This window comes from Bombus terrestris, chromosome 7, assembly GCF_910591885.1.
Source record: "Bombus terrestris chromosome 7, iyBomTerr1.2, whole genome shotgun sequence".
NCBI lineage: Eukaryota > Metazoa > Arthropoda > Insecta > Hymenoptera > Apidae > Bombus > Bombus terrestris.
Window position 1 is genome coordinate 13,682,795 of NC_063275.1, and position 19,799 is coordinate 13,702,593.

Here is a 19,799-nt window from a genome sequence, read left to right on the forward strand (position 1 = left end):
GCGATTCTCGATAAGTGAAACAACCGTTCGTCTTAATGACGACTTTACTCGTTAAGCCAGACATTCCACCCCCGTCTCGGAGCAATTAGTACGCCATGTCTCTCGATAGTTGGCTCTGATAAGACTACTGACGTATTCAACAGCATTTACACGTCAACGAAGACGATCGCGTGGATCTAGCCAGCGGATTTCTATGTGACCGCGAAACGACTTTCTAAAGGGGGAGAACGTTTTACGATGGTTTCTTCGTAACGGATCAATTAGAAGATGGTATTCCGTGGGTTATAATGGAACAGCGAGATAGTAGTCGAGGCGGTTTAAACCTTAGGTCTAAGGATTAAACTTGAAAATCTGCGAGAAAATGGAGGGAAGTTTATGCTATATAGGTTAAAGGATTTGAGTGCAAATGGTGGAATTATCTCACCTCTTGTGCAGACGGCAGCGTGGATCTGTTAGTCGACGGTCGTTCAATCGTGGCGACGAGAGACGCGCTCGACCAGGCACACGTCACTTCTATCACTCCACTTCACTCGTATCATCAAACTCGTTTATGTCTCTTGTTCTCCCAAACACCATTTAAATAATTTTATGTCGGTGATCGTGGTTATGTAAAAATGTACGCGCGCAGACGCATTAATTCGCGGAATTCTTCGATCTAAATTATTTTAATTCTTGATTTCCTGAATCGATAAATTACTAAACGCAAAGCAGGTTGAATGTCATGACGGTGTTTTTGTCTTTTACATACAGGCGATTCTTCTCGATCGAGCACCACCTTCGTAACTAACTGCCTATTTGTAATTCCGAGTATCCACACTTTTGTTCATTTACCTTCGTTAATGTCCTCATAATATTGTCGGTCACCGTGTCACGAGTTATATGAGCTAGCGAGTAGACAAGTTCCTGGAATTCGATTGATTACAATACGCTACGTAACACCAACGCTTTCGAGCAACGATTCGAACTTCTGTCGTTACTGTTGTCAATACACCACGACCTTCCGATCCCTCTACGTTAATCTACATCGTTCCTTTCAACTAGTCTCTTACTCAAGCACCTATCTTTCCGATACAGTCTCACGATATAAATATTCCATCACTTTATCACCCTTCTCACGGATTCAGTCCTCCGTACAAGAAGATTCTTCTTCTCGATCCACCGTCTCCCGTATCACTCACCGGGTGTAGCTCGTTCGAGGCGACCTGGTGTTCGAGAGAAAGTCAACCCCCGATATCCTGCCGATGAAAAGAACATCGGAGAGTAGCGAGATGATCGACGAGATTTCTTGGTTCGGTGCGGGGCGGCGAAAATCACGGATTAAAAGAAACGCGCCGCAACAGGTGAGAGAGACACGCGGAGAGAGAACGGAAAAGGACGACAGGAGGAGGCAGCGAGGATAGACAGAGAAGGACAACGATGAGGATGGCGTAACACCGCGCGTAGTAGCGGACAGTCGGCAACTAAAGGCCCCGAGGAGAGTCACCTCTCTCTCCTTCGTCTCTTCTTCTCGTCCTCTCTTCTGCCGCGTGTGTGTCTCTCTCTGTGCGCCACACGTGTGTGGCCGCCAACACACGAGTGCGTGCATGCACCTCGGAACACGTACGATGTTCCTTCTTCTCCCCCTCCCCTTTGCCACCGGTGTGTACCCTCTGCCGCTGTGCTCTCACTCTCCTCTCCACACCACCTTCTCCTCCTTCACCCCTCCACCCTTAACCCACCTACAGTACCCTCCCCCTTTTTTTTCTCCTTCTCTCTTACCCCGGCCACACGTCCTTGTCCCTCTCCAAGCACGCCAACACCACGCACCAACTGCAACCGCTCTCGCAGATGCACACCGACTCTCTCCGTTCCTTTGCACGCGCGCCTGTGTGTGTTTCGCTGATTCGCGTCGGTGTACGGTACGTGTGGTAGGAGGAGTGGGAGGTAGGACACGCGACACGAGCCAGTGGTGGGGGAGAGAGAGGGTCATCGGAAGAGGGGATCACCTCCCCTCGTTCCTCTTTCCCCTACTCCGAATGGTTCACGCGGGGTACCGTCTTCCCCGCGCGCGCTTTTCTGCCCCGACCACTGGAACGACCGTGTCGCCGTTCTCGTTTTTCTCCAGGCGCTCGCTCGGTTTTTCGTCCCGTTTCCAGTCTTGTGACTGGAGCGGTCATTTCCAATGACGAATCGATGAGACGCGAGTATAGGTGGACTTTTTGGTAGGGAGATTTGAAATGTTTAAGTTTAAGGGTCGATGAGACGTTTAGATTACGTAGTTTAAGTTTCACGATAGAAGGCAGTGAATTTCATGGTTAGGCTATGATTCGATAGTAAATAGGGCGAAGATGTTTACTCACCACTTTGAGCCTTTTTTCTTGACTCGCCGCGAAGTACGTCAACTCCACCATTCTAACACCATTGCCAAAATTCTATCACTGATCGTTCACTAATATCCATTGTAAATTGAACAAACTTTCAAACCTTATGAACGAGCACACCGACGTGTCATATGAAAAACACCCCGAGTTAAAACATCCCCTATTCACCGTTTCTTTCACAAAATCTCAAATCACCAGGAGATTGTCCGAAAGAATAATCCCGTACTTTCGAACCGAAGAAATCACGTTTCGCGAATCGTGAAAGTTACAGTTTCCAATTGTAGATGGCATCTACGAATTCGCGAGCATCATAAAGCTAAGCACATCACTGGTAGCCCACGCAGCGAACGACTACGCAGTAGCAACGGCGATTACTATGGTAAGCAACTGCGTCTCGAAGGTTGCAAAACTCGCCCCCTGAAGGGATCCAAAAAGAGGGGTGGCGAGGCGGTCTCTCCCTTCTGATTCCCACGCCACGACGTGATTCCTCTCCTCCCCTTTTCTTCTTCTCCTCCTCCTCCGCTTCCTCATCGACGTCACCGACGAGGACTCCTCCCTTGAAAGAGGTATTCGAACAGAGGAGACCAAAGACGAGCCCCTGTTTTCGTTCTCTCGCCCTCTCTCTCCACTGCTACACCTTTTTCTCCCCCTTTCGTGTGTCCCGCCAACAGTTCCGCCACCCCTATTCGAAAACGCGAGGGACGCATCGCGCCACGTTGCACGAAGAAGCGTCGCGCAGCTCGTACGATTGACTCGCTACTCCAACTGGATGCAACTGGTTGCATCGCCGAGCCGGGACTACGTACGCACACGGTTGTTGCATCGTGGCGGCACACGCTCGCGGCTAGAAATCTCTAGTCACTTTTGATCACGTACTCGAGCCTCGGAGGATGTGGAAGACCGTTCCGTCCGTATCGAAGAATTTATGACACGGCGCAGCGGTACGTGTCCCGACACGTACACCGGATATCTTAATTAGTTCTGCGTTAGCGTTCCTTTACTTTTGGTTCGACTGCGAGCTCTTCGGTTTATCTGCGTACACACGTCGAACAGACTTGGTGCAACCCTTGTAACAGAATTTCTTTGATTAAACGATCGTTGGTTCAGCAGCTTTTAATCCGAACTTAACGACGTAATTCAGAGTTTATACGTTTTGAGACGTATCTCTGGGTAGAGACAGAGATAGACAGTGCAGAGTCATCGCGAAGATGCGACAGAGTTGCGTGATTAATTCACGCGGAAGACGCGCGTGATCATCGTACACGACACCGGGTAGAAAGCGAGAAGTCGTGGTGGAATGCGAGCGAACGGTAGAAGGAAGAATTCGTTCGGGGAAAAAACAAAAATTGGTTGCGACGAGGAAAAATAAGATCGGTGGAGCACGAGGGATGAAAATAAGAACTCTTATGTTCTGGTGATCGAGGCTGGGCGTGAGCGCGCTGTCAGCCGCACCCGTGCACCGATGTTTTAATTAATGTATTGATAGCAGCCGAGCACGGATTTATCGAGCTTCACCGAAGACGATACATCGTCTGGAAGTGAAACCCACGCAACGGTCCTTCGATAATAATTAGGATCTTCGTAGCCTTCGTAGCGGGCCGATTTCCTTGAACGAATTCAGCTTACGTCTCGTGCGAATGTTTCATTCTTGTTCGCTTGTCCCTCTCTTGCCTTCGTTCTGACGTGAAATCGCCGCCATCGTCGGACTCGATCCGATTAATTATACCAGAGTAAATATAATATGTTAATCAAACGTATATTGCAGGTGGTAATTGAGTGGTCGGATCGAGTAGCCGTTTCACGAAACACAGCACGCGATCGGCACGCGATGATCGCTTGACGAGTTGTCGAATTCCGTGTAAGGGTTCTTCCAGGTCCGGTTGTTCGTGAGAGAATTCGCGATATCGATTCGATCCGTGCGCTTTGCTTATTTTAGAAATATGTTAGCGAATGAAACTCACGCTTCGAAGCGGGATAAACGATCGACGAGTTTCGTAAGAGGAAAGAGGTTAGCGCGTCGAACACGGAGATTCTGTTTCCACGTGAACTGGAACGCGTTTCTTTGTTCGGCGTGAAAAACCCGGTGCAAGTCGATCAAAGGAATTGTTTAACCCAGCCAGCCGACCGATCTATAAATAAATACCGATATGGAGGGATTATCGTTGTTTGCGTAACTTTCGGTGTGGGCGTCTCAGACGTTGTTCATTGATCGCGCCATTCCCTCGTCGGTAGTAGCACACGTCGATATCGGAACAGAAGAAACGATTTTTTCGTCGTTTCTTTCAAAATTTTTATCGCTTTTTTATACGAAAAATATGTATGTATTCTCATTTCAATCGTATCACTTCTTGTTCGTTCTTAAAATGATGCAACGTGTCATCCATTAGAATCACTGTTAGACTCGATGAATCTGTTGTAGTTAAATGAATTTCCTTCTGGAAAGTCACATTATGAAACGGTGCTCTAAACATAACTGAAATACATCATAAACAACTCGTAACCCAAGCATTCTGTTATTTCTCCGATAATAATTCATCGAATCAGCACGGTGCATCGCTTTCGTCACGATACTTGTTTGTCTCTGTCAGCCACCCACTGCGAAAACATTTCTCCCGACAGAAACAGCGGTAATTGGCTGAAATCTAATCAATCCTCCTTGCATCGACCGTGGAAAGTTTCGCTAAAATGTCTCGAAAGATCAAGATCGCCGATCTTCGTAACGATACATCATTTTCTTGCGAATTGTTATTATCATCGTAGTTCTATTTCCATCGATGTGACATTGTCACGGACATCAATGATGATCGATATACGTAATCGACAGTGTTGGTTCTTACAGATAGGATTGTGCTTAAAAAATTTCATTGATAGGAAAGGAAAAGAACACATCGGATCGGTTGAGATTTAGCGTAGACTCGCGTTGCTTTCGCAAATATTTTGCATCGAGCCGATGACCCGGAACGACCCAGACACGCGATTCGAACGATTTCCTCCCGTTTTGTCTCAGTATCTGTCAGTCAACGACAAAAGCTTCGATTTTCGGCCAGTGGAATATTTTTGTTCCGCGATACGCTCGACGCTTACGTTATCGTGCGTGGGCGTAACGCTCGTCCATGATAAAACTACGCGAATCTCATAAATACGGTTGTCGGTTCGGGCAAAAAAGAGTTTTGATTTGTTTCGATTTGCTTCTTTGCGACAATATGCCGGTCTGGTATGAAACTACCAAGCAAACAAGACAATAAAATTGTTTCCAATCGAACTTTCTTTCACTGTTTTCATAGATGATAATCTTCTTGACGCCCTTAAAACTATGACTACGAATTTTAGATTTTCTATTTTTGCAATTATTCATGATACTTATTTAGATACTTTCTATACGATTAATGTCAACTTTTATCGAGATAAAATATAATTGCATTTATCTGCTTGTTTTCATTATATCGCTTTAATTAGCGTGTGGTATATTTATCGTAGTAGGTATCTATCTTAATCTAAGTACGCTCGATCGACCACGCGTTTGAATTCGTTATATTTTCTTACTACCTATCTTAATCTTTCGTTGAGTCCAGAGAGTACGCGAATGGATTAAATAGACAGAGCCCTTAAGCTAAGATCAAATAAAAATACAAAGCTTGAACGTAGAATAATGATTGCAGTTTGTTACAATTAATACAAAGTTTAGGTTGGGAAGACAGTCCGATTCGTTGTTGGGTTAGACCAACAAGACGTTCGAAACACGTCTAACTAAGGGTCTACTAACTTTAAATCCGATAATGAATGTAATTAGCGAAAATAACATGGAATCTACGTAGGTCTCAGCCAGTCCGCGGCCAGGTATATATTCTCTGGCCACAACGTGACTAATAATTATACTTGCTGAGAGACCCTCATCTCCTACACCATCGTCGTTTTCCAGCGAGAACCAGAGTTAAGGTTACGTGGATGTAACGTCGAAAGGACGCCGTGTTCCTTCGACGCCATGTCCTCGAAGCACGCGTCCGGTTTTTCAAGCTCTCATGGCGCCACCTTTCTACCTCGGTTATCATTTCGTGTTGCGTAGAAAAGGTAGAAAACAGATCGACAACCGGTCGAAAACCGATGTGCTGTTATAATGACTCTCGTTTCTACTCGCATATCGTTCAACTGACCCAAATCTAAGAGGTGCGGTCGTCGAGGGTTTCGAGAGTTTCGTCTCACCAGCTGGTCAACGACCGTGACAGAAGAGAACGTATAAATTGTTGTGATCGTCGGAATTAACGCGAGCATCTGAAAGACGCACTTTCAAGCAGATTCAAACTTGGACGAAATAGATTTGAATTCTTTCAATCTGTTAGTTTCTTTTTTAATCGCGAGCTTTTATATTGCGAGATAAATATTCCTAACGAGATAAAACTTCCATCGAATTGGTTGACTCTAATTCAGCTTCTGAGCATTGCAAATTGTTCATCTCCTGACAGGTTCGTACAAACGGAATTGTACTATACAGAAAGTCAAGTATCTCAAGTAGTCAATACCTAAATCTCAATAAGATGAAACTTTTTTACGAGAATTGACTTGGATTCGTAATCCAGTAAGTGTCGAACTTGTTGCCATCACTAGCTAGAATCCATTACACCGACGCAATAGTAAGGAAACCAGGCTGAACGCAATATGGAATGGTACCAACAACGACTCTCTCTCTCTCTCTCTCTCTCTCTCTCTCTCTCTCTCTCTTTCATCGAGGCGAGACTAGCGTAGCGGTAGTCTTAACTGAATTATTGTTTCGGTTAACATCGAGCATTCATCACGGATGCACGGGTCTCGCAGAGCCGCGTAGAAACACGCGTCCCGCCCAAGGAGCACGTTCGCGAAAGCGTGGAGCATTCATCTTGCGTCGCTGTCGCGTTGCCGGGCCGCGACCAACGACACTGTGTAATCTTCCTGTTGCAATGGTAATGGCCAGGCCAGCGTGAAACAGAAGAGAAGGAAACGGAACGATAGGCCGTGTGCGCATTGCGCGCGTTGCAATGGCAGGCACGCGTGAAATCCATAGAATCGTCCCAGCAGCTAGATGTGTTCTACGGACCTAGAATATTAATATAATTTGGCCGATATAAACAAACGAACCTCTATACGGCCGGTGTCACTCAGCCGGAGACGTTTCACCCGTCTGCAAATTGTGAATAGAGGAGAGAAGTTCGCCTCGACTGAGCGTTTCCCTTTTGCTTTTCTCTGGCTTAACAGTTTCTATATGTTCTATGGCGCCGCCGTGTACCGTATTCCGCGAATGCGTCGGAGGTAAAAGTCTCCTTTTCTCCCCTTTAAAACATCTCTCTCTCTCTCTCTCTCTCTTTTTTTGTGTGCTCGTGTCTGCTTAAATTGTTATGGATGAATGGGATTCAATGGACGATTTGAAAAGTAGGATAAGCCTTTTCTCACTTGGTTTGTGTTTATGTTGGACGAGTCTTTGAACAGAAAACTCTGTTTTGAGACAAATATTCATAGCTTCGCGGAGAGTCGTGAAGCAGCGTGGCGTAATTCGAGAGTTGATATGGTAAACGATCCGTGAATGCCGGAAAAGATGAAGAACGATCCTTTTAGTGAGAAAACATAAATGTGGGATACAGTAGAAAAAGATATAACTGGTAGAATAATTTATTTCAGTTTCTACGTACGTCGTTGCAACATAGAGCTATAACCGTAAATGCCAATTAGAATAAATTTAATTAATTCGATACATTTTTTACTGTAAGGGTGGTAATATTGAAAATCTGTAACGTTCAGGTGCTAAATGACCTAAATGCTAAATGACATAAAATTAACAGAAATGTATATTTTTATTTCTATTGGAAATCTTCGCTTACATCGTTTACCATCCATTCCGCTCTATTTTTACACGAATTAAATAATAATTATTTCGACTGTGTTCCGTGATACTGTATAGCGTTAAATCAACTGACGAGTATCGAATCGTTCACAAGCAATCCTTCGTCATGGTAGAAAGTTTATTTCTCATTCATTTGCTGGCTCTTCAGTTAATTAACCACCGCGTCAAGGGAGACGCGGAGCTCTCTACTCTGGGTCAGAAGAAGGAACAGGAGAGAAGAAGAAGCAGCGTCCCTCCTCGAGTATGCTCGATGATGGCAATTAAATTAAAGTGAGATCTCACCCGAACGATAGACCGACGATTAATCAGCATCGCGACAATTGGACGTTTCATTAGCGGCTGAGATCGACGTGACAGTTCGAGTGTCCATGGGATCGGAACCAACCTTACTCCCACACTTTTGAACAAATTAATCAATCTTCCCGTTAATAACGTCTATCTAGAAACTATCTTTTCTCACGATCCCGTGAAAGTCGAACGAAATTCATTTTATTCGACGATCGGTTATTAATCAAAACTCGTGTCTTAATTCCATAAGAAATAAATGCTTAATGTGTTCTTTGATGTCTAAAGATAGAAAATTTTGGAAAAATTAGGAAAATATGTTTATTCAATTTTGTAAGTTATACTTGGTTTCAAAGCTTCAAAGTCTTTAAAAGTATCAGTTTCTTACTAAACGATGCTGTTAATAATCTATAGCGTGTTAGTAAGTTAATAGGTTCGTTGAAGTTTTACGAGCTATTTATATCTAATTGTAGCTTACGTAAAACAGTAAAATTCCTCCTTTCCTAATCACATAGTCGTTGCGTTAAGTTAGTTCATTTAATGAATTTACAGAAAGATAAACAGTTAAAATTTTCAATTAAGGAACGTTATAAGATAAAATGAGATAAACGGAGAAACTTACACGATTATCAACCATGACAGACAAAGATAGGGATCGACGAGGTTAGATTTCTCGCGTCAAATATTTTGGTGGTTCATGAACGAATTGGTAGCGAGTTCGATACGCATCTACTCGATCTTCCAGTCAAAATAGGTCCTTGACCGTCTGACTATTATTCGTCTGGGTCACAGGCAAATCGTCGCTGCAAAAATTCCACGATACAGTGTCACTTTCAATTTTGTTGTACTTTCGAAGTTAGAACCTCGAGCGACAAAGTCTCATGCTTTAGAATTCACCAAAAATTAACAGAGTGATTAATAGCGAACATGCTTGCACATAACTCCAACAACCAGGTGTAATCGAATAGAAGCCTTAATTTTTTGGTCGAATGTGTTTATTTAAAGAACGAAATCTCCGGTGAGATTATTTGAGTTTTTAGCCATTGGATAACATCGTGGCAAATGCAATTTATCGTTGGGGAACGAGCACTTGGTACCGTTGCTCGATAAATAATTATCACGACGAGTAACATAGCTACCAATACTTGCCACATTTATTGCGTTTCGCGTGTCGCCACACCACCAGTAATTAACCGTTTTTCGCGTTGCAATAATCCGCTACGGTCACGTAGCGATTAAGTATGCACAGATATTGCAGTCGCGCGCCTTCTCTCGTCACGTTATGCGTATACACGAGAGGGGCTGTGATCAAGATCGATCGATCACCGTGGATACTCGTACGTGTCGCTTATTATGTTCTGCGAGCCTCGTGACAGAGAGATTTCGATGCAACACGTTTATGGGAAACTTATGTGAGCCACAGACTGCAAGGGCGAAGGGGTTTCGAGGTAAAAAACAGAAGAATTAAAAAATGAAATAGGCTACCGATGTATTAAACGGTATACGTTTGTATTAATTTATTGCCAACGATATCCGCAAAACATTACGCGTATCGTATAAGCTTGAAGGAATTTTTGCTACAGGTGTAAATCGAATATCATGGTTTTTCATTTTTGTAATTTGTTGCAAACCGGTATCGGTTGAATCGATTTACCTCGTGATAGCACTTCTTAAATGCTGTTAAAATGAGGTGGTATGTTGACAACTGGACACTATTCGCGAGAAAAGTCGTTAGAAAATGAACGGTTTCTTGAATTATTTTGTGTTCGTTTTTATCGACAGCGAGGTATAACTGCGTAAAATTGTAGGAAATAAAGTTCAACCTGTATTCGAACGGATACACATTGTGCGACAACGAAATGCTCCGACTGCGATAATACACAAACATGTATGTAAATATATCAAATAACAAGTTATATTATTTTATGCTTAACAGATATTTCATATAAAGCATGAAAACTTCTTTCGAACCATACGTTCGGTATACCGTTTAAAACGTGCGTTGCATTTTTCTGAACGTACGTAACGTCTTACAGAATTTCTCCTTTCATAATAGTCTTTTGTTATGGATAAAGCATAGACTCCGAGAAGGATACATTTTACCGAATAAGAAATGTAACCAATCTGTATAATTCCTTTTTGGCTAAAAACTGTTACGCTGTAATGCCCTTGCGAGCAGGAGCTTTGCGATGCTTTGAAATTTTAGTGCCTACACGTTTCTTTTCGTCTTGCGAAATTAACCTATTTGGCACACAAGCGTCTGTTTTAAGACAAGTAGAACGAACTTTAGCATCAATCCGGGAACTCTATCGTCATATCGTGTACGCAAATATTCCTAGAAACGACGTTGAACGTAGAAAGGTGGAGTGGGAGGCAATTGCAAACGGACGAATTGCTATGCTTCGGCATTAGCATCGTTTGCGGAAATCGGACTGCGCCGATCGGCGCGGCCGAATAAATGAATTTCGATACGCGAGTCTGTTCAGTGCAGTTTCTACTCTTGGATGGGACCTAGATTCGCATAGCAACATGCTCGTGTTGCCGGCCACGTGAAAAAAAAAAGAGAAGAAAAAGGTTAGAGAAAGAGACAGTTATCTGCGACTTGTCGCCCGACCACAACAAAGTTAATTGCTCTTGATCGAATCGTGTGTGTGTCGCCGGTCATTTTCCGCCAGATTCGGTCCACCGATTTTTACCACGTGAAACATGACTCGCTAATGCGATAATCAATCACGCTTTTATATCGTTGCTGCAGAAACTCTTATTGGTCTGAATACACCGTAACCATATCTCTCATTCTGTTTGGCTTTCAACGATTCTGAATCTAGTTATCGAATGGAGAATTTCTGGTACTGCTGGCGACAGAAATCATATTCAAGATACACTACATGGTATTAGAGATTTTGCCGAGGGCGGTTTTAAATAACCCACAATATAAATAACGCAAATAGTATATACATTTTCATCCATAAGTCATCGAACACTTGCTAATTTTAAACAGAAACTTTAATAAAACAAGTCTATAATAAAATCTTCGAACTATAACTAAACTATAATTTAAATTTAGTTTTCCTTATTAATATAAGAAGAAGCAATTAATAAGCATCGAGTTCATTTCGTAATTACGTCCATTTATATCTACCCACTATAATAAACGTACTGTGATATACGAACCATAGTATATATTTTGTTATATGATATTTATTCGATTATCTTTTTCAAACGACGATCTATACAATACGATTATATGTATCAAAGTATATAATAAGAACCAAACATGCAGATACGATACAGTTACAATTAGCCATATGATAAAAAGACGGTTAATTATACGATAAAATAACAAAGTCCAGGGTAACCGAGGGTGAACAAGTGTAAATCTGATGTTGAAAAATATTCGAAAACTATATTTGGTCTATGGAACGACTCGAGCTTCCTAGAATCCGACTCCTAGATTTTAGGTTCTAGGTCAGCAGGAGCGTGCGACACGCAGCGTGTGTTGGTAGAAGAGAAATAAAAAAGAAGAGAAGAAAGAGAGATCGATGCATAAAGAGAGACTGCGGATCGAGTCTGTTTGGATTCTGCATAATTCATTCGGTTGGCCGGCGAATGCATATTACCTCAGGACTATCTAGCCAGGCCAAACAGCGGGATCAGGATGCAAGGACCTCTGCTCTGAATATGAGACCGAATCGCCGAATCGTCTGGAGATAGTTCGGTATCGATAAACGCTGGCCAAAACCGTCGGCCCACCTTGATCAGGATCCAGAGATCCTGGATCGAAGAGGAACGCTTTCTATACGCGTAGCCTACAAAAAAGAATCGTGACGGAATATTCGACGATGTTTCCGCCAGAAATCGGGTTGACCTCGCGAATAACATACAGATCGCCGCGATACATTTATGGAATAGTTCAAACTGCACGGGCTTTGAATTTTTTGCTGAATTTCGTGAAACCCATTGCGTATCTGAGCTTCGATCCGAGTTACGCAATTTTATAGTTTAGATAGATGAAAGTGTTTTTGGGAACGATAACGGTACCAAGAAACTCTATCAACTCGTTATAGATGTAGTAAAAATAAATTATAAAAATTAATCATTTTTAAAAATAAATTATATTTACATTTGCAGGGATTAAAACAAATCTGTTTAACGTACGTTTAAGCAGCGCGCCTTCTATCACTGCAACGTGTCAATTTATAAACACCACAATTTGGATGGATATGATGGAAAGACGATGAATCGAGAAATTTCGACCACCCCTCGTGTACTTACGCGTTTCTCAGGGAAAATCACAGGACGAACAGATGACCGGCCGTCGAGAAGATCGTTCGGATGGTAATTCGCGACAATAAAGTCTTCCATCTAGAAGAAGCATTAGCAGCGTTCTCCCCGCGAGGGGTGACATTTCGATTACATCTGCTCCACCTGTCTATCGATTTTTCCGGAAGCAAGAGGGACCGGTTCCACGATGTAGAAGGAAGGTGCCCATATGGGTGGACCTTCGCTCTCTCCCTCTCCTCCTTCTCGTCTCACGTATACGCTTTGAAGGAGCCACCACCCCGGGCGAACCGGAATCAAGTTCAATTGTCTCGCGATGGCTTTTGGGCGCGTGAGAAATCGCGAGCAGCTGTTCCACGCTGTGGGGTGGTTTGCTTCCAGTGGCGGTGACGTGACGTCACGATTACTCGTCGTTTACTCGTCGGCCCAACAGAGAGAAGGAGGAGGAGGACGAGGACGAGGACGAGGACGAGGACGAGGACGAGGACGACGCGGAGAAGAAAACACGTGCGAGAAAAGAGCGGCCGATTGTACCCTGCAAATGCAAATTAGAGAACGTCCACGTCTCGAAGGGGTCGCCGCGGACGTCGAGAAAGGGTTCCTACGACCCTGAGGCATTCACCGCACACTGTTGCTACGTGTCCTGTGTTACGACAACGCACAGAGTGGAGAGGAAAAAAAAAGAGTTTCTCGATATCCTTTTTCGAAAATCCCTTCTACGCATTGACCCTGTCGCGTTCCCACGACCGCCCTCGGTGGCTCCGCTGTTGCACCCTGTCTCAGTCGCGTATTTTAATTAAGTTCCAATATTGTCGCTGTTCTTCGCGAACAATGCGAATTGTAAGCTGTCAACCTTCGAAAGTTGTAATTGTTCCTACTTATAAAAGACGCCGGAGAGGCTGTTGCGGCACTAGGTTACTCAAGAATGGATTCTATTTAAGAACGGAGCCTGTTTTGATCTCGTGTTCGTTACTCGGTAGTCGTTGTTTAACATCGTGAAAAATAATCTTGGCAAAGTGGCACGGATATCACACGGTACAAATGCAAACGTTATAATGGTCCCGTTATAACTGGATCACGACGAAGACGACGAAAGGGGAATGATGAACTCAAAACGAAATCCGTTACGGTCCGAAATGGATACAGAGTTGGTCAGGATGTCGTAACACCGCTCGATTGGCAACAGGAGAGCTAGCGCACCGGCTGCATCACTCACCGGGACTCCCGCATAAAGGCGGATGTACCCGGTTCGCCGGCGTTGTCGTCGTCTTCGTGGCATTTTGAATTGCAGATAATCAAGCACGATCGACGAGGTTGATAATCGTCCGACGCTTAGACATGCAGTGACTTATCTCCGGGCACCCGAGGGTTACCTGTCTCGGATACCTTTCCCTGTGCAACGAGAGAGTCGACAGGATCGATAAGGATCGGGATGAGTCAGAACCTCGTGACCTCGGATTTATCGCTCGACGACACACGAAATTCACGGATTTCGAGCTCATATCCATGTCTGTACTCAGATTTTGTTCTTATAAATCTATTCGTGATTCATTTATTACCAAGTCCTTGGAGCTATATTGGTCGATCGGAGTTGACATATCGAAGTTACGTATACGTAAGTATGTGGTAAGCAGCTGGTTTTGATACGTCACGTTCGCTCTTTTCATCTCGTGGAATGTTATACGAAACGAATGGAAGATTTGATGTTTCTAATAATGAAAATTTGCCTGACTTATCTTTATAATTGTGTGGCAGAGGACAAAACCATCGATGTATTTTAGTTTGGCAATGAAACGTGTCTCAATATCTTCTTCTAGATACCAACACTTATTGTTAGAAGGATGAAAAATTGACAATTTACAATTAGACCCCTCTGCTACAATAACTTTCTAACTAATAATATTAGCGAATTAGCAAATTACAGAATGTAGGTTACGGACCTCCCATTTTACAATTTTGTTTATTTTACATCAAATAGGAATTTATTAATACCAATAACTTATTATGTCTGACTTACAATTCTACTAGTAATACAGTGTCTATAAAGAATATTTGCATACAAGGTACAAGTGTATTAAATTTCGTATCATTTAGCAGTATCTAGTTTCATACGAGCACAACAATTTGATAACTATAAGAATGAAATGAAAAGAACGCTTCATCGGTATGTGCGAATATTTCTTGTAGTCATTGTATTAGATTTTTCGTGCAGGCGAGTCGAGGCATTCAGTAACGAAGAATTTTAATTCGAGTTTCTTCAACCTGACATTTAACGCAAATTCCGAGGCAAAGGAGAGTTTAGTTAGCAAGAGAGGAATCGTTGGTTTTTGTTTGGGGTGGCATAGGCGTGGGGCTCCCACGTTGAAGCGCACGGTGCCTCCAGGTGGCAACTGGCAATATCCTTCCAGTCAGCATCCCCCTCTCTAAGAACACGAGAAGCGGTCGTTCTATTGTCGCCGAGGGAGTTATTAACGAGGAAAGACGTAGGGGATTTCGAAGCATGCAGCCTCCTCGTGTGGGAATCTGGCAAGCTGCGCAGGCGTGCTCCTCTCTCGAGCCGGGACACCTTATTCCTTCCCGCCAAAAAGCCGGTGGAGACCCATTTACGTCATCGTTCCTCGTTACACACTTGCATCGCGTCATCGCTTTTCCCCGAACAATGCCAACGATAGGACGTGTCGGGTCTATTAAGAGCGAGGATACACGAGGGTGCAGTTTCCCGCCAAATTTTGTCACCCTATGTTCACGCGGAGCGTTTAGAAATTAGATACACCGGTTGATATCAGGTCATCCAATAGGTTCCTGTTATTCGTTTTTATTATATCATTTTGTTACTTGGATACTTGCAACTTTGATTTTATTTTCGTTTCTTTTGTTTCCTTTTTTTTTTTTTAATCTCAATGGATAGCTGATTGATAAATATTCAAGGTTTTAAACATCTCTTGTATCAGCAAACTTTCTGTTTTACTTAACGGATCATGACTTCCGTCTATGTTTACTGAAATTTGTCATAAATAGACTATTTATTTACGAGGAATTGAAAGAAAGAAGAATGCACAGGAAACGCATAATACGTAGAAATATATAAAATAGACGAAACATATTACTCGTTATAATAGTTCTTGGATGAAACAAATCTTTCAAGATTAATATTATTTTCGGGAATCATTAAACCATTTTGTATGGTGATAAAATATTTGCATCTCGTAAGTGCATCTCGCTAACAATTTTTTAATATGTAAAAACCAGAATACCATACTTGTCATTCACTGATTATTTTCTTGACTTCATAATATATTGCGCATCTTATGGTTTTGTATTCGTGAAACACACTATAGAAAGGATTTATTGAACGACCCGATATTTATCCGAGACTCGGTGTGTTACAAAACGAACACGTTTAACACGAATAAATGAAGATGTTATTTATAAGACGAATAAAAGTCTTATGAAAAGAATAAAAATGTCGAGTACAGTGTCTTCGATACAATAGACATTTAGCTCAGGTATTACGGAGAGAATGCGAAAAGTACGGGCGTAATCCTAGAATGCCTAGAGATTCTTATGGGAATTCAGGCTTTCGCGTTCAAACAATGCATAACTGAACGCGTTACGCGGAGGACAATGATATTTCTTTCTTGGATCCGGGCTCCGTGGGGGAACGAGTATTGTGAAAGAATTTTTCAAGCATGCACTCCCACGTGGGGTATGTCGCTACCCCCAGTATATTCTCTACGGAAGGGCGAGCACGTGTGGGAATGCAAGTAAGCGGCTTCGAAAGATTCGTGCCGCAAACGAAGCCTGACAGAGGTGGCTGACTTTTTTTCTTGGCACACCCTCGTTCCTCCAAGCACGTTCTTACCCTACCGCACGAGCACCACTGCTGGGAAATCTGTCGTTTACTTTAGCCCGGTAAATGATTATTCTTCGAAGTAACACCTGCATTTTTTGACATTTCCTGCAGACAATCATTCGTATGTCTAGGATTTTAAAGAAATAGAAAATAAATCAAACAAGTTCGTGCAATATTTTATTTCAAATTATTCTTTTTTAGTGGCTATTACATTCTGGTTTTCAATATTGAAGTTATGAAAAAGAACTTCAGTGGTTAGCTGGACATTCATTTCACTGTTTCTTCTTTTATTAAATCATCTGAAGTTTGGAGAAGTTCAAATAGTGATAATTTATTTCATAAATTTAGATCTTAATGGATAAAAATATTTTTCTCCGCCAGTTTTAGCTCGTTTTTACTTGTCATTAGAATTTTTATATTTTACATCTAATGCGTTTCATTCGGTCAACTGTACTCGAGAGAGACGTGCTTTACGAAACTAAATGAAAGTCTTGTAAATGGCCATAAATATTCACACCGGTATAATGATAGTAATAATGGAAAAAGAACTTAATCGACAAGTTCCTCGGGAAGTATTCCAAAAGGGACATTCAAATTCCACAAAAACAAGCAGAAAACTAACGAATGACTATGGACGTTGACTCGAGAATAATAACAAGAAGCAAAGAAAGAAGTAGAACAATCGCCAGGTACACCGAAACGAATTCTAAAATGACCATATTTAAGTTTCGTATAAATGAACGAGAATAAATTTAAAGTAAGCTACAAAAAAGATCTAAAAGGTAGACGCTGGAACCTGCTAAAAGAAACTATAATAATCGTCAGGTACGACAAAAAAGATCCGATTTGTACACGATTGGGATAGAAGCTGCGGGATACGAAATTAACAAGCGGAACAGTCTGTTCGTGCTCTTAAAGCTCATCCCGTGCGTGGGTGGTTGACAACGCGGCGGACACAATGGTGCGTCTGCCACGCATCGGTGTCTCCTTGCGAAAGGACGCAAACATGAGAAAGAAATCTGTTTACCCACGATCGGAGGTGTCTAACCAGCGGTATACGCGTCGTGTTGCCAACACCATTGTTCTACTAAGAGGTTCCATTATTCCGTCGTTATGGCGTGCTAACCAAGCTCGTTACAACGAGAGTTACACGCGTGCTTTCGTTGAATCGATTCTCCAGTATCTCTAACGAAACGTCGTTGCCAGGGAAATATCGTAGTCGAATAATACCAATCGTCAAATGGCGCGAAATGATCGCGCGGATTAAGATAGCAAGGTGCCAGTGTGTGCTCGACCAAGCAGATAAGTTAATTGGAGGCGAAGGCTCGTTGTAAAGAGAAGAATCGTTTAGTCGTACGGGGCCAGGTTCGATCTAAACCGGATACGAGGCTTATCGAGTTGCCCGTGATTAACGTGGATCGTGATTTTATTCGTGAAGTTAATTGAGATTTGTAGGCGCTCAATCGTTCGTTGGAAATATTCGCGATAAGTACACGTCGCTGGAAAAATCGTGGATCGATTTAAAGTGATATTTCAGGATCTTGTTTGAGATCCCCTCTACGATGTACATACATTCGTTCGTAATATCTCTCGCTGATCGGACTCAGTGGGCGATGGATGTAAACCTTATAGACTTTCTACAAAAAGCGTCTATTTGCGTTTCATTTTAATTAGCTGTTTGACCAGAGATAAAGCAGCTCGGAGATTTGTTGGAAATTGTTCACGATAAGAAAAATCGTAGACAAATTTTCCACGATATTTCAGTATCTTAATTACCCTGTCTACTGTGTAGCTGGGTAATATTTTTTCACCGATCGAATTCAGTGGACAATGAATGTAAATTCTATGGAAGTTCTGCCATATACGTATGTATTTTATATTACACTTTAATTAGCCATTCAACCGGAGAAGGTGTGTACATGGTACCCAGGAATTTGTTGGAAATATTCGCGATAAGAAAAATCGTACACCGAACTTTTGTACGAGACTTCAAGACTTCGTGTACCTGTGATACCCTGACAAAATCGTTCAGCAATTTTTCATGATATTTCAGAATCTCGTTTGCCCTGCCCACAGCGTAGTCGGTTGCAACAATATTCTTTGCCGATCGAACTCGGTGGACGATGAATGTAAACTTTGTAGATGTTCTACAATACGTCTGTACCCATGTTACATTCTAATTAGCCATCCAACATGAAAAGGTGTCTACACGGCGCTTCTGCGTCTTTCATTTGCGAGAGCGAGTCTGGCAAAAAAAGAAATCCCGAATTTTTGCTATCCTGGCCGGCTCGTCGAAGAGGCGTCGCGTGAATCATCCTGAACGCGTGGGCAGCCGAGACTTTGTCGCACACACGAGCTCGACAAGCTGTGTTCCGTGTATAAGTACGTGGCAGCAAACAGGACCTATTTCACGAAGTTGTCGTCGGTACGAAACAACTATTAGCGTGTCTTATGGCGTATTATGTTGCGGTGTGCACGCGCATTAACGAGCTCCTGGGTTTATATCGCGAAAAAGTACAAATGATCCTCGTAAACGCCCACAACAAATTTTTCTATCCTCCTTTTTCACGTTCCCTTTTTCGTTCTCAGCCGCTTCCAACAGCGTTGAAAACGTGGGGCGCACGCTCTTATCTTCGCATCGATATCGATTCTTCGCTCTCGTTTGCTTGGCTATGTCCTTTCCCGAGACAACGTATCGGCTATCAATATTCACTTTCCGGTTCCTGCATTATTCAAGCGTGGCCTGTTCGACCACGAAGGACCTTCGAAGGTAGGCAAGTGTTTTAGTCGAGGTCAGGCGAGATAGCAAAAGCTTCGCTCAATTATCGTCGCACTATTTTTAAAAGAGATCAACAACGAGGATCCAAGCGAACGATTCGTATCACGGTCAATGATCGATTCATAATTTCTAGATAAATTTCGAAATAGAAGCTGTATAGATTTACAATGGATTTTTTTGGATTCGATCGATTTCTTGCTAATATATCGGGATTGTTCATTCAAATTATTAATTCAAACGCTGATCATGTTTGTAGAAATTACTTTATTTCAAATATATATCTTGCATATGATACAACATTGGCTAATCGATAAAGTGAATAGTTTCTGGAAATACGTTTCGCAGCGAATATCCTTGTAACCAGGATCAGAT

At 42.6% G+C, this 19,799-nt stretch overlaps 1 protein-coding gene and 1 long non-coding RNA gene across 3 annotated transcripts in view; one reads left to right on the plus strand and one right to left on the minus strand.

The window, feature by feature from the left end:
- Positions 1-3,120, minus strand: part of LOC100651803 (chorion transcription factor Cf2) — a 69,438-nt gene extending 66,318 nt beyond the window's left edge. Inside the window, exon 1 of one of the 2 annotated variants that reach the window (XR_007224892.1) lies at positions 425-1,759. Coding sequence is in view for 1 of the 2 variants with exons in the window: in XM_020863660.2 (XP_020719319.2) it covers positions 2,340-2,390 (51 nt within the window). In the remaining variant the exon portion in view is untranslated. Of the gene's footprint in view, positions 1-424; positions 1,760-2,339 lie in introns of those variants that run through there. The other variant, XM_020863660.2, reaches the window with a different exon arrangement.
- Positions 1-19,799, plus strand: part of LOC125385509 — a 50,136-nt gene that overhangs the window by 13,299 nt on the left and 17,038 nt on the right. The window lies entirely within an intron of this gene.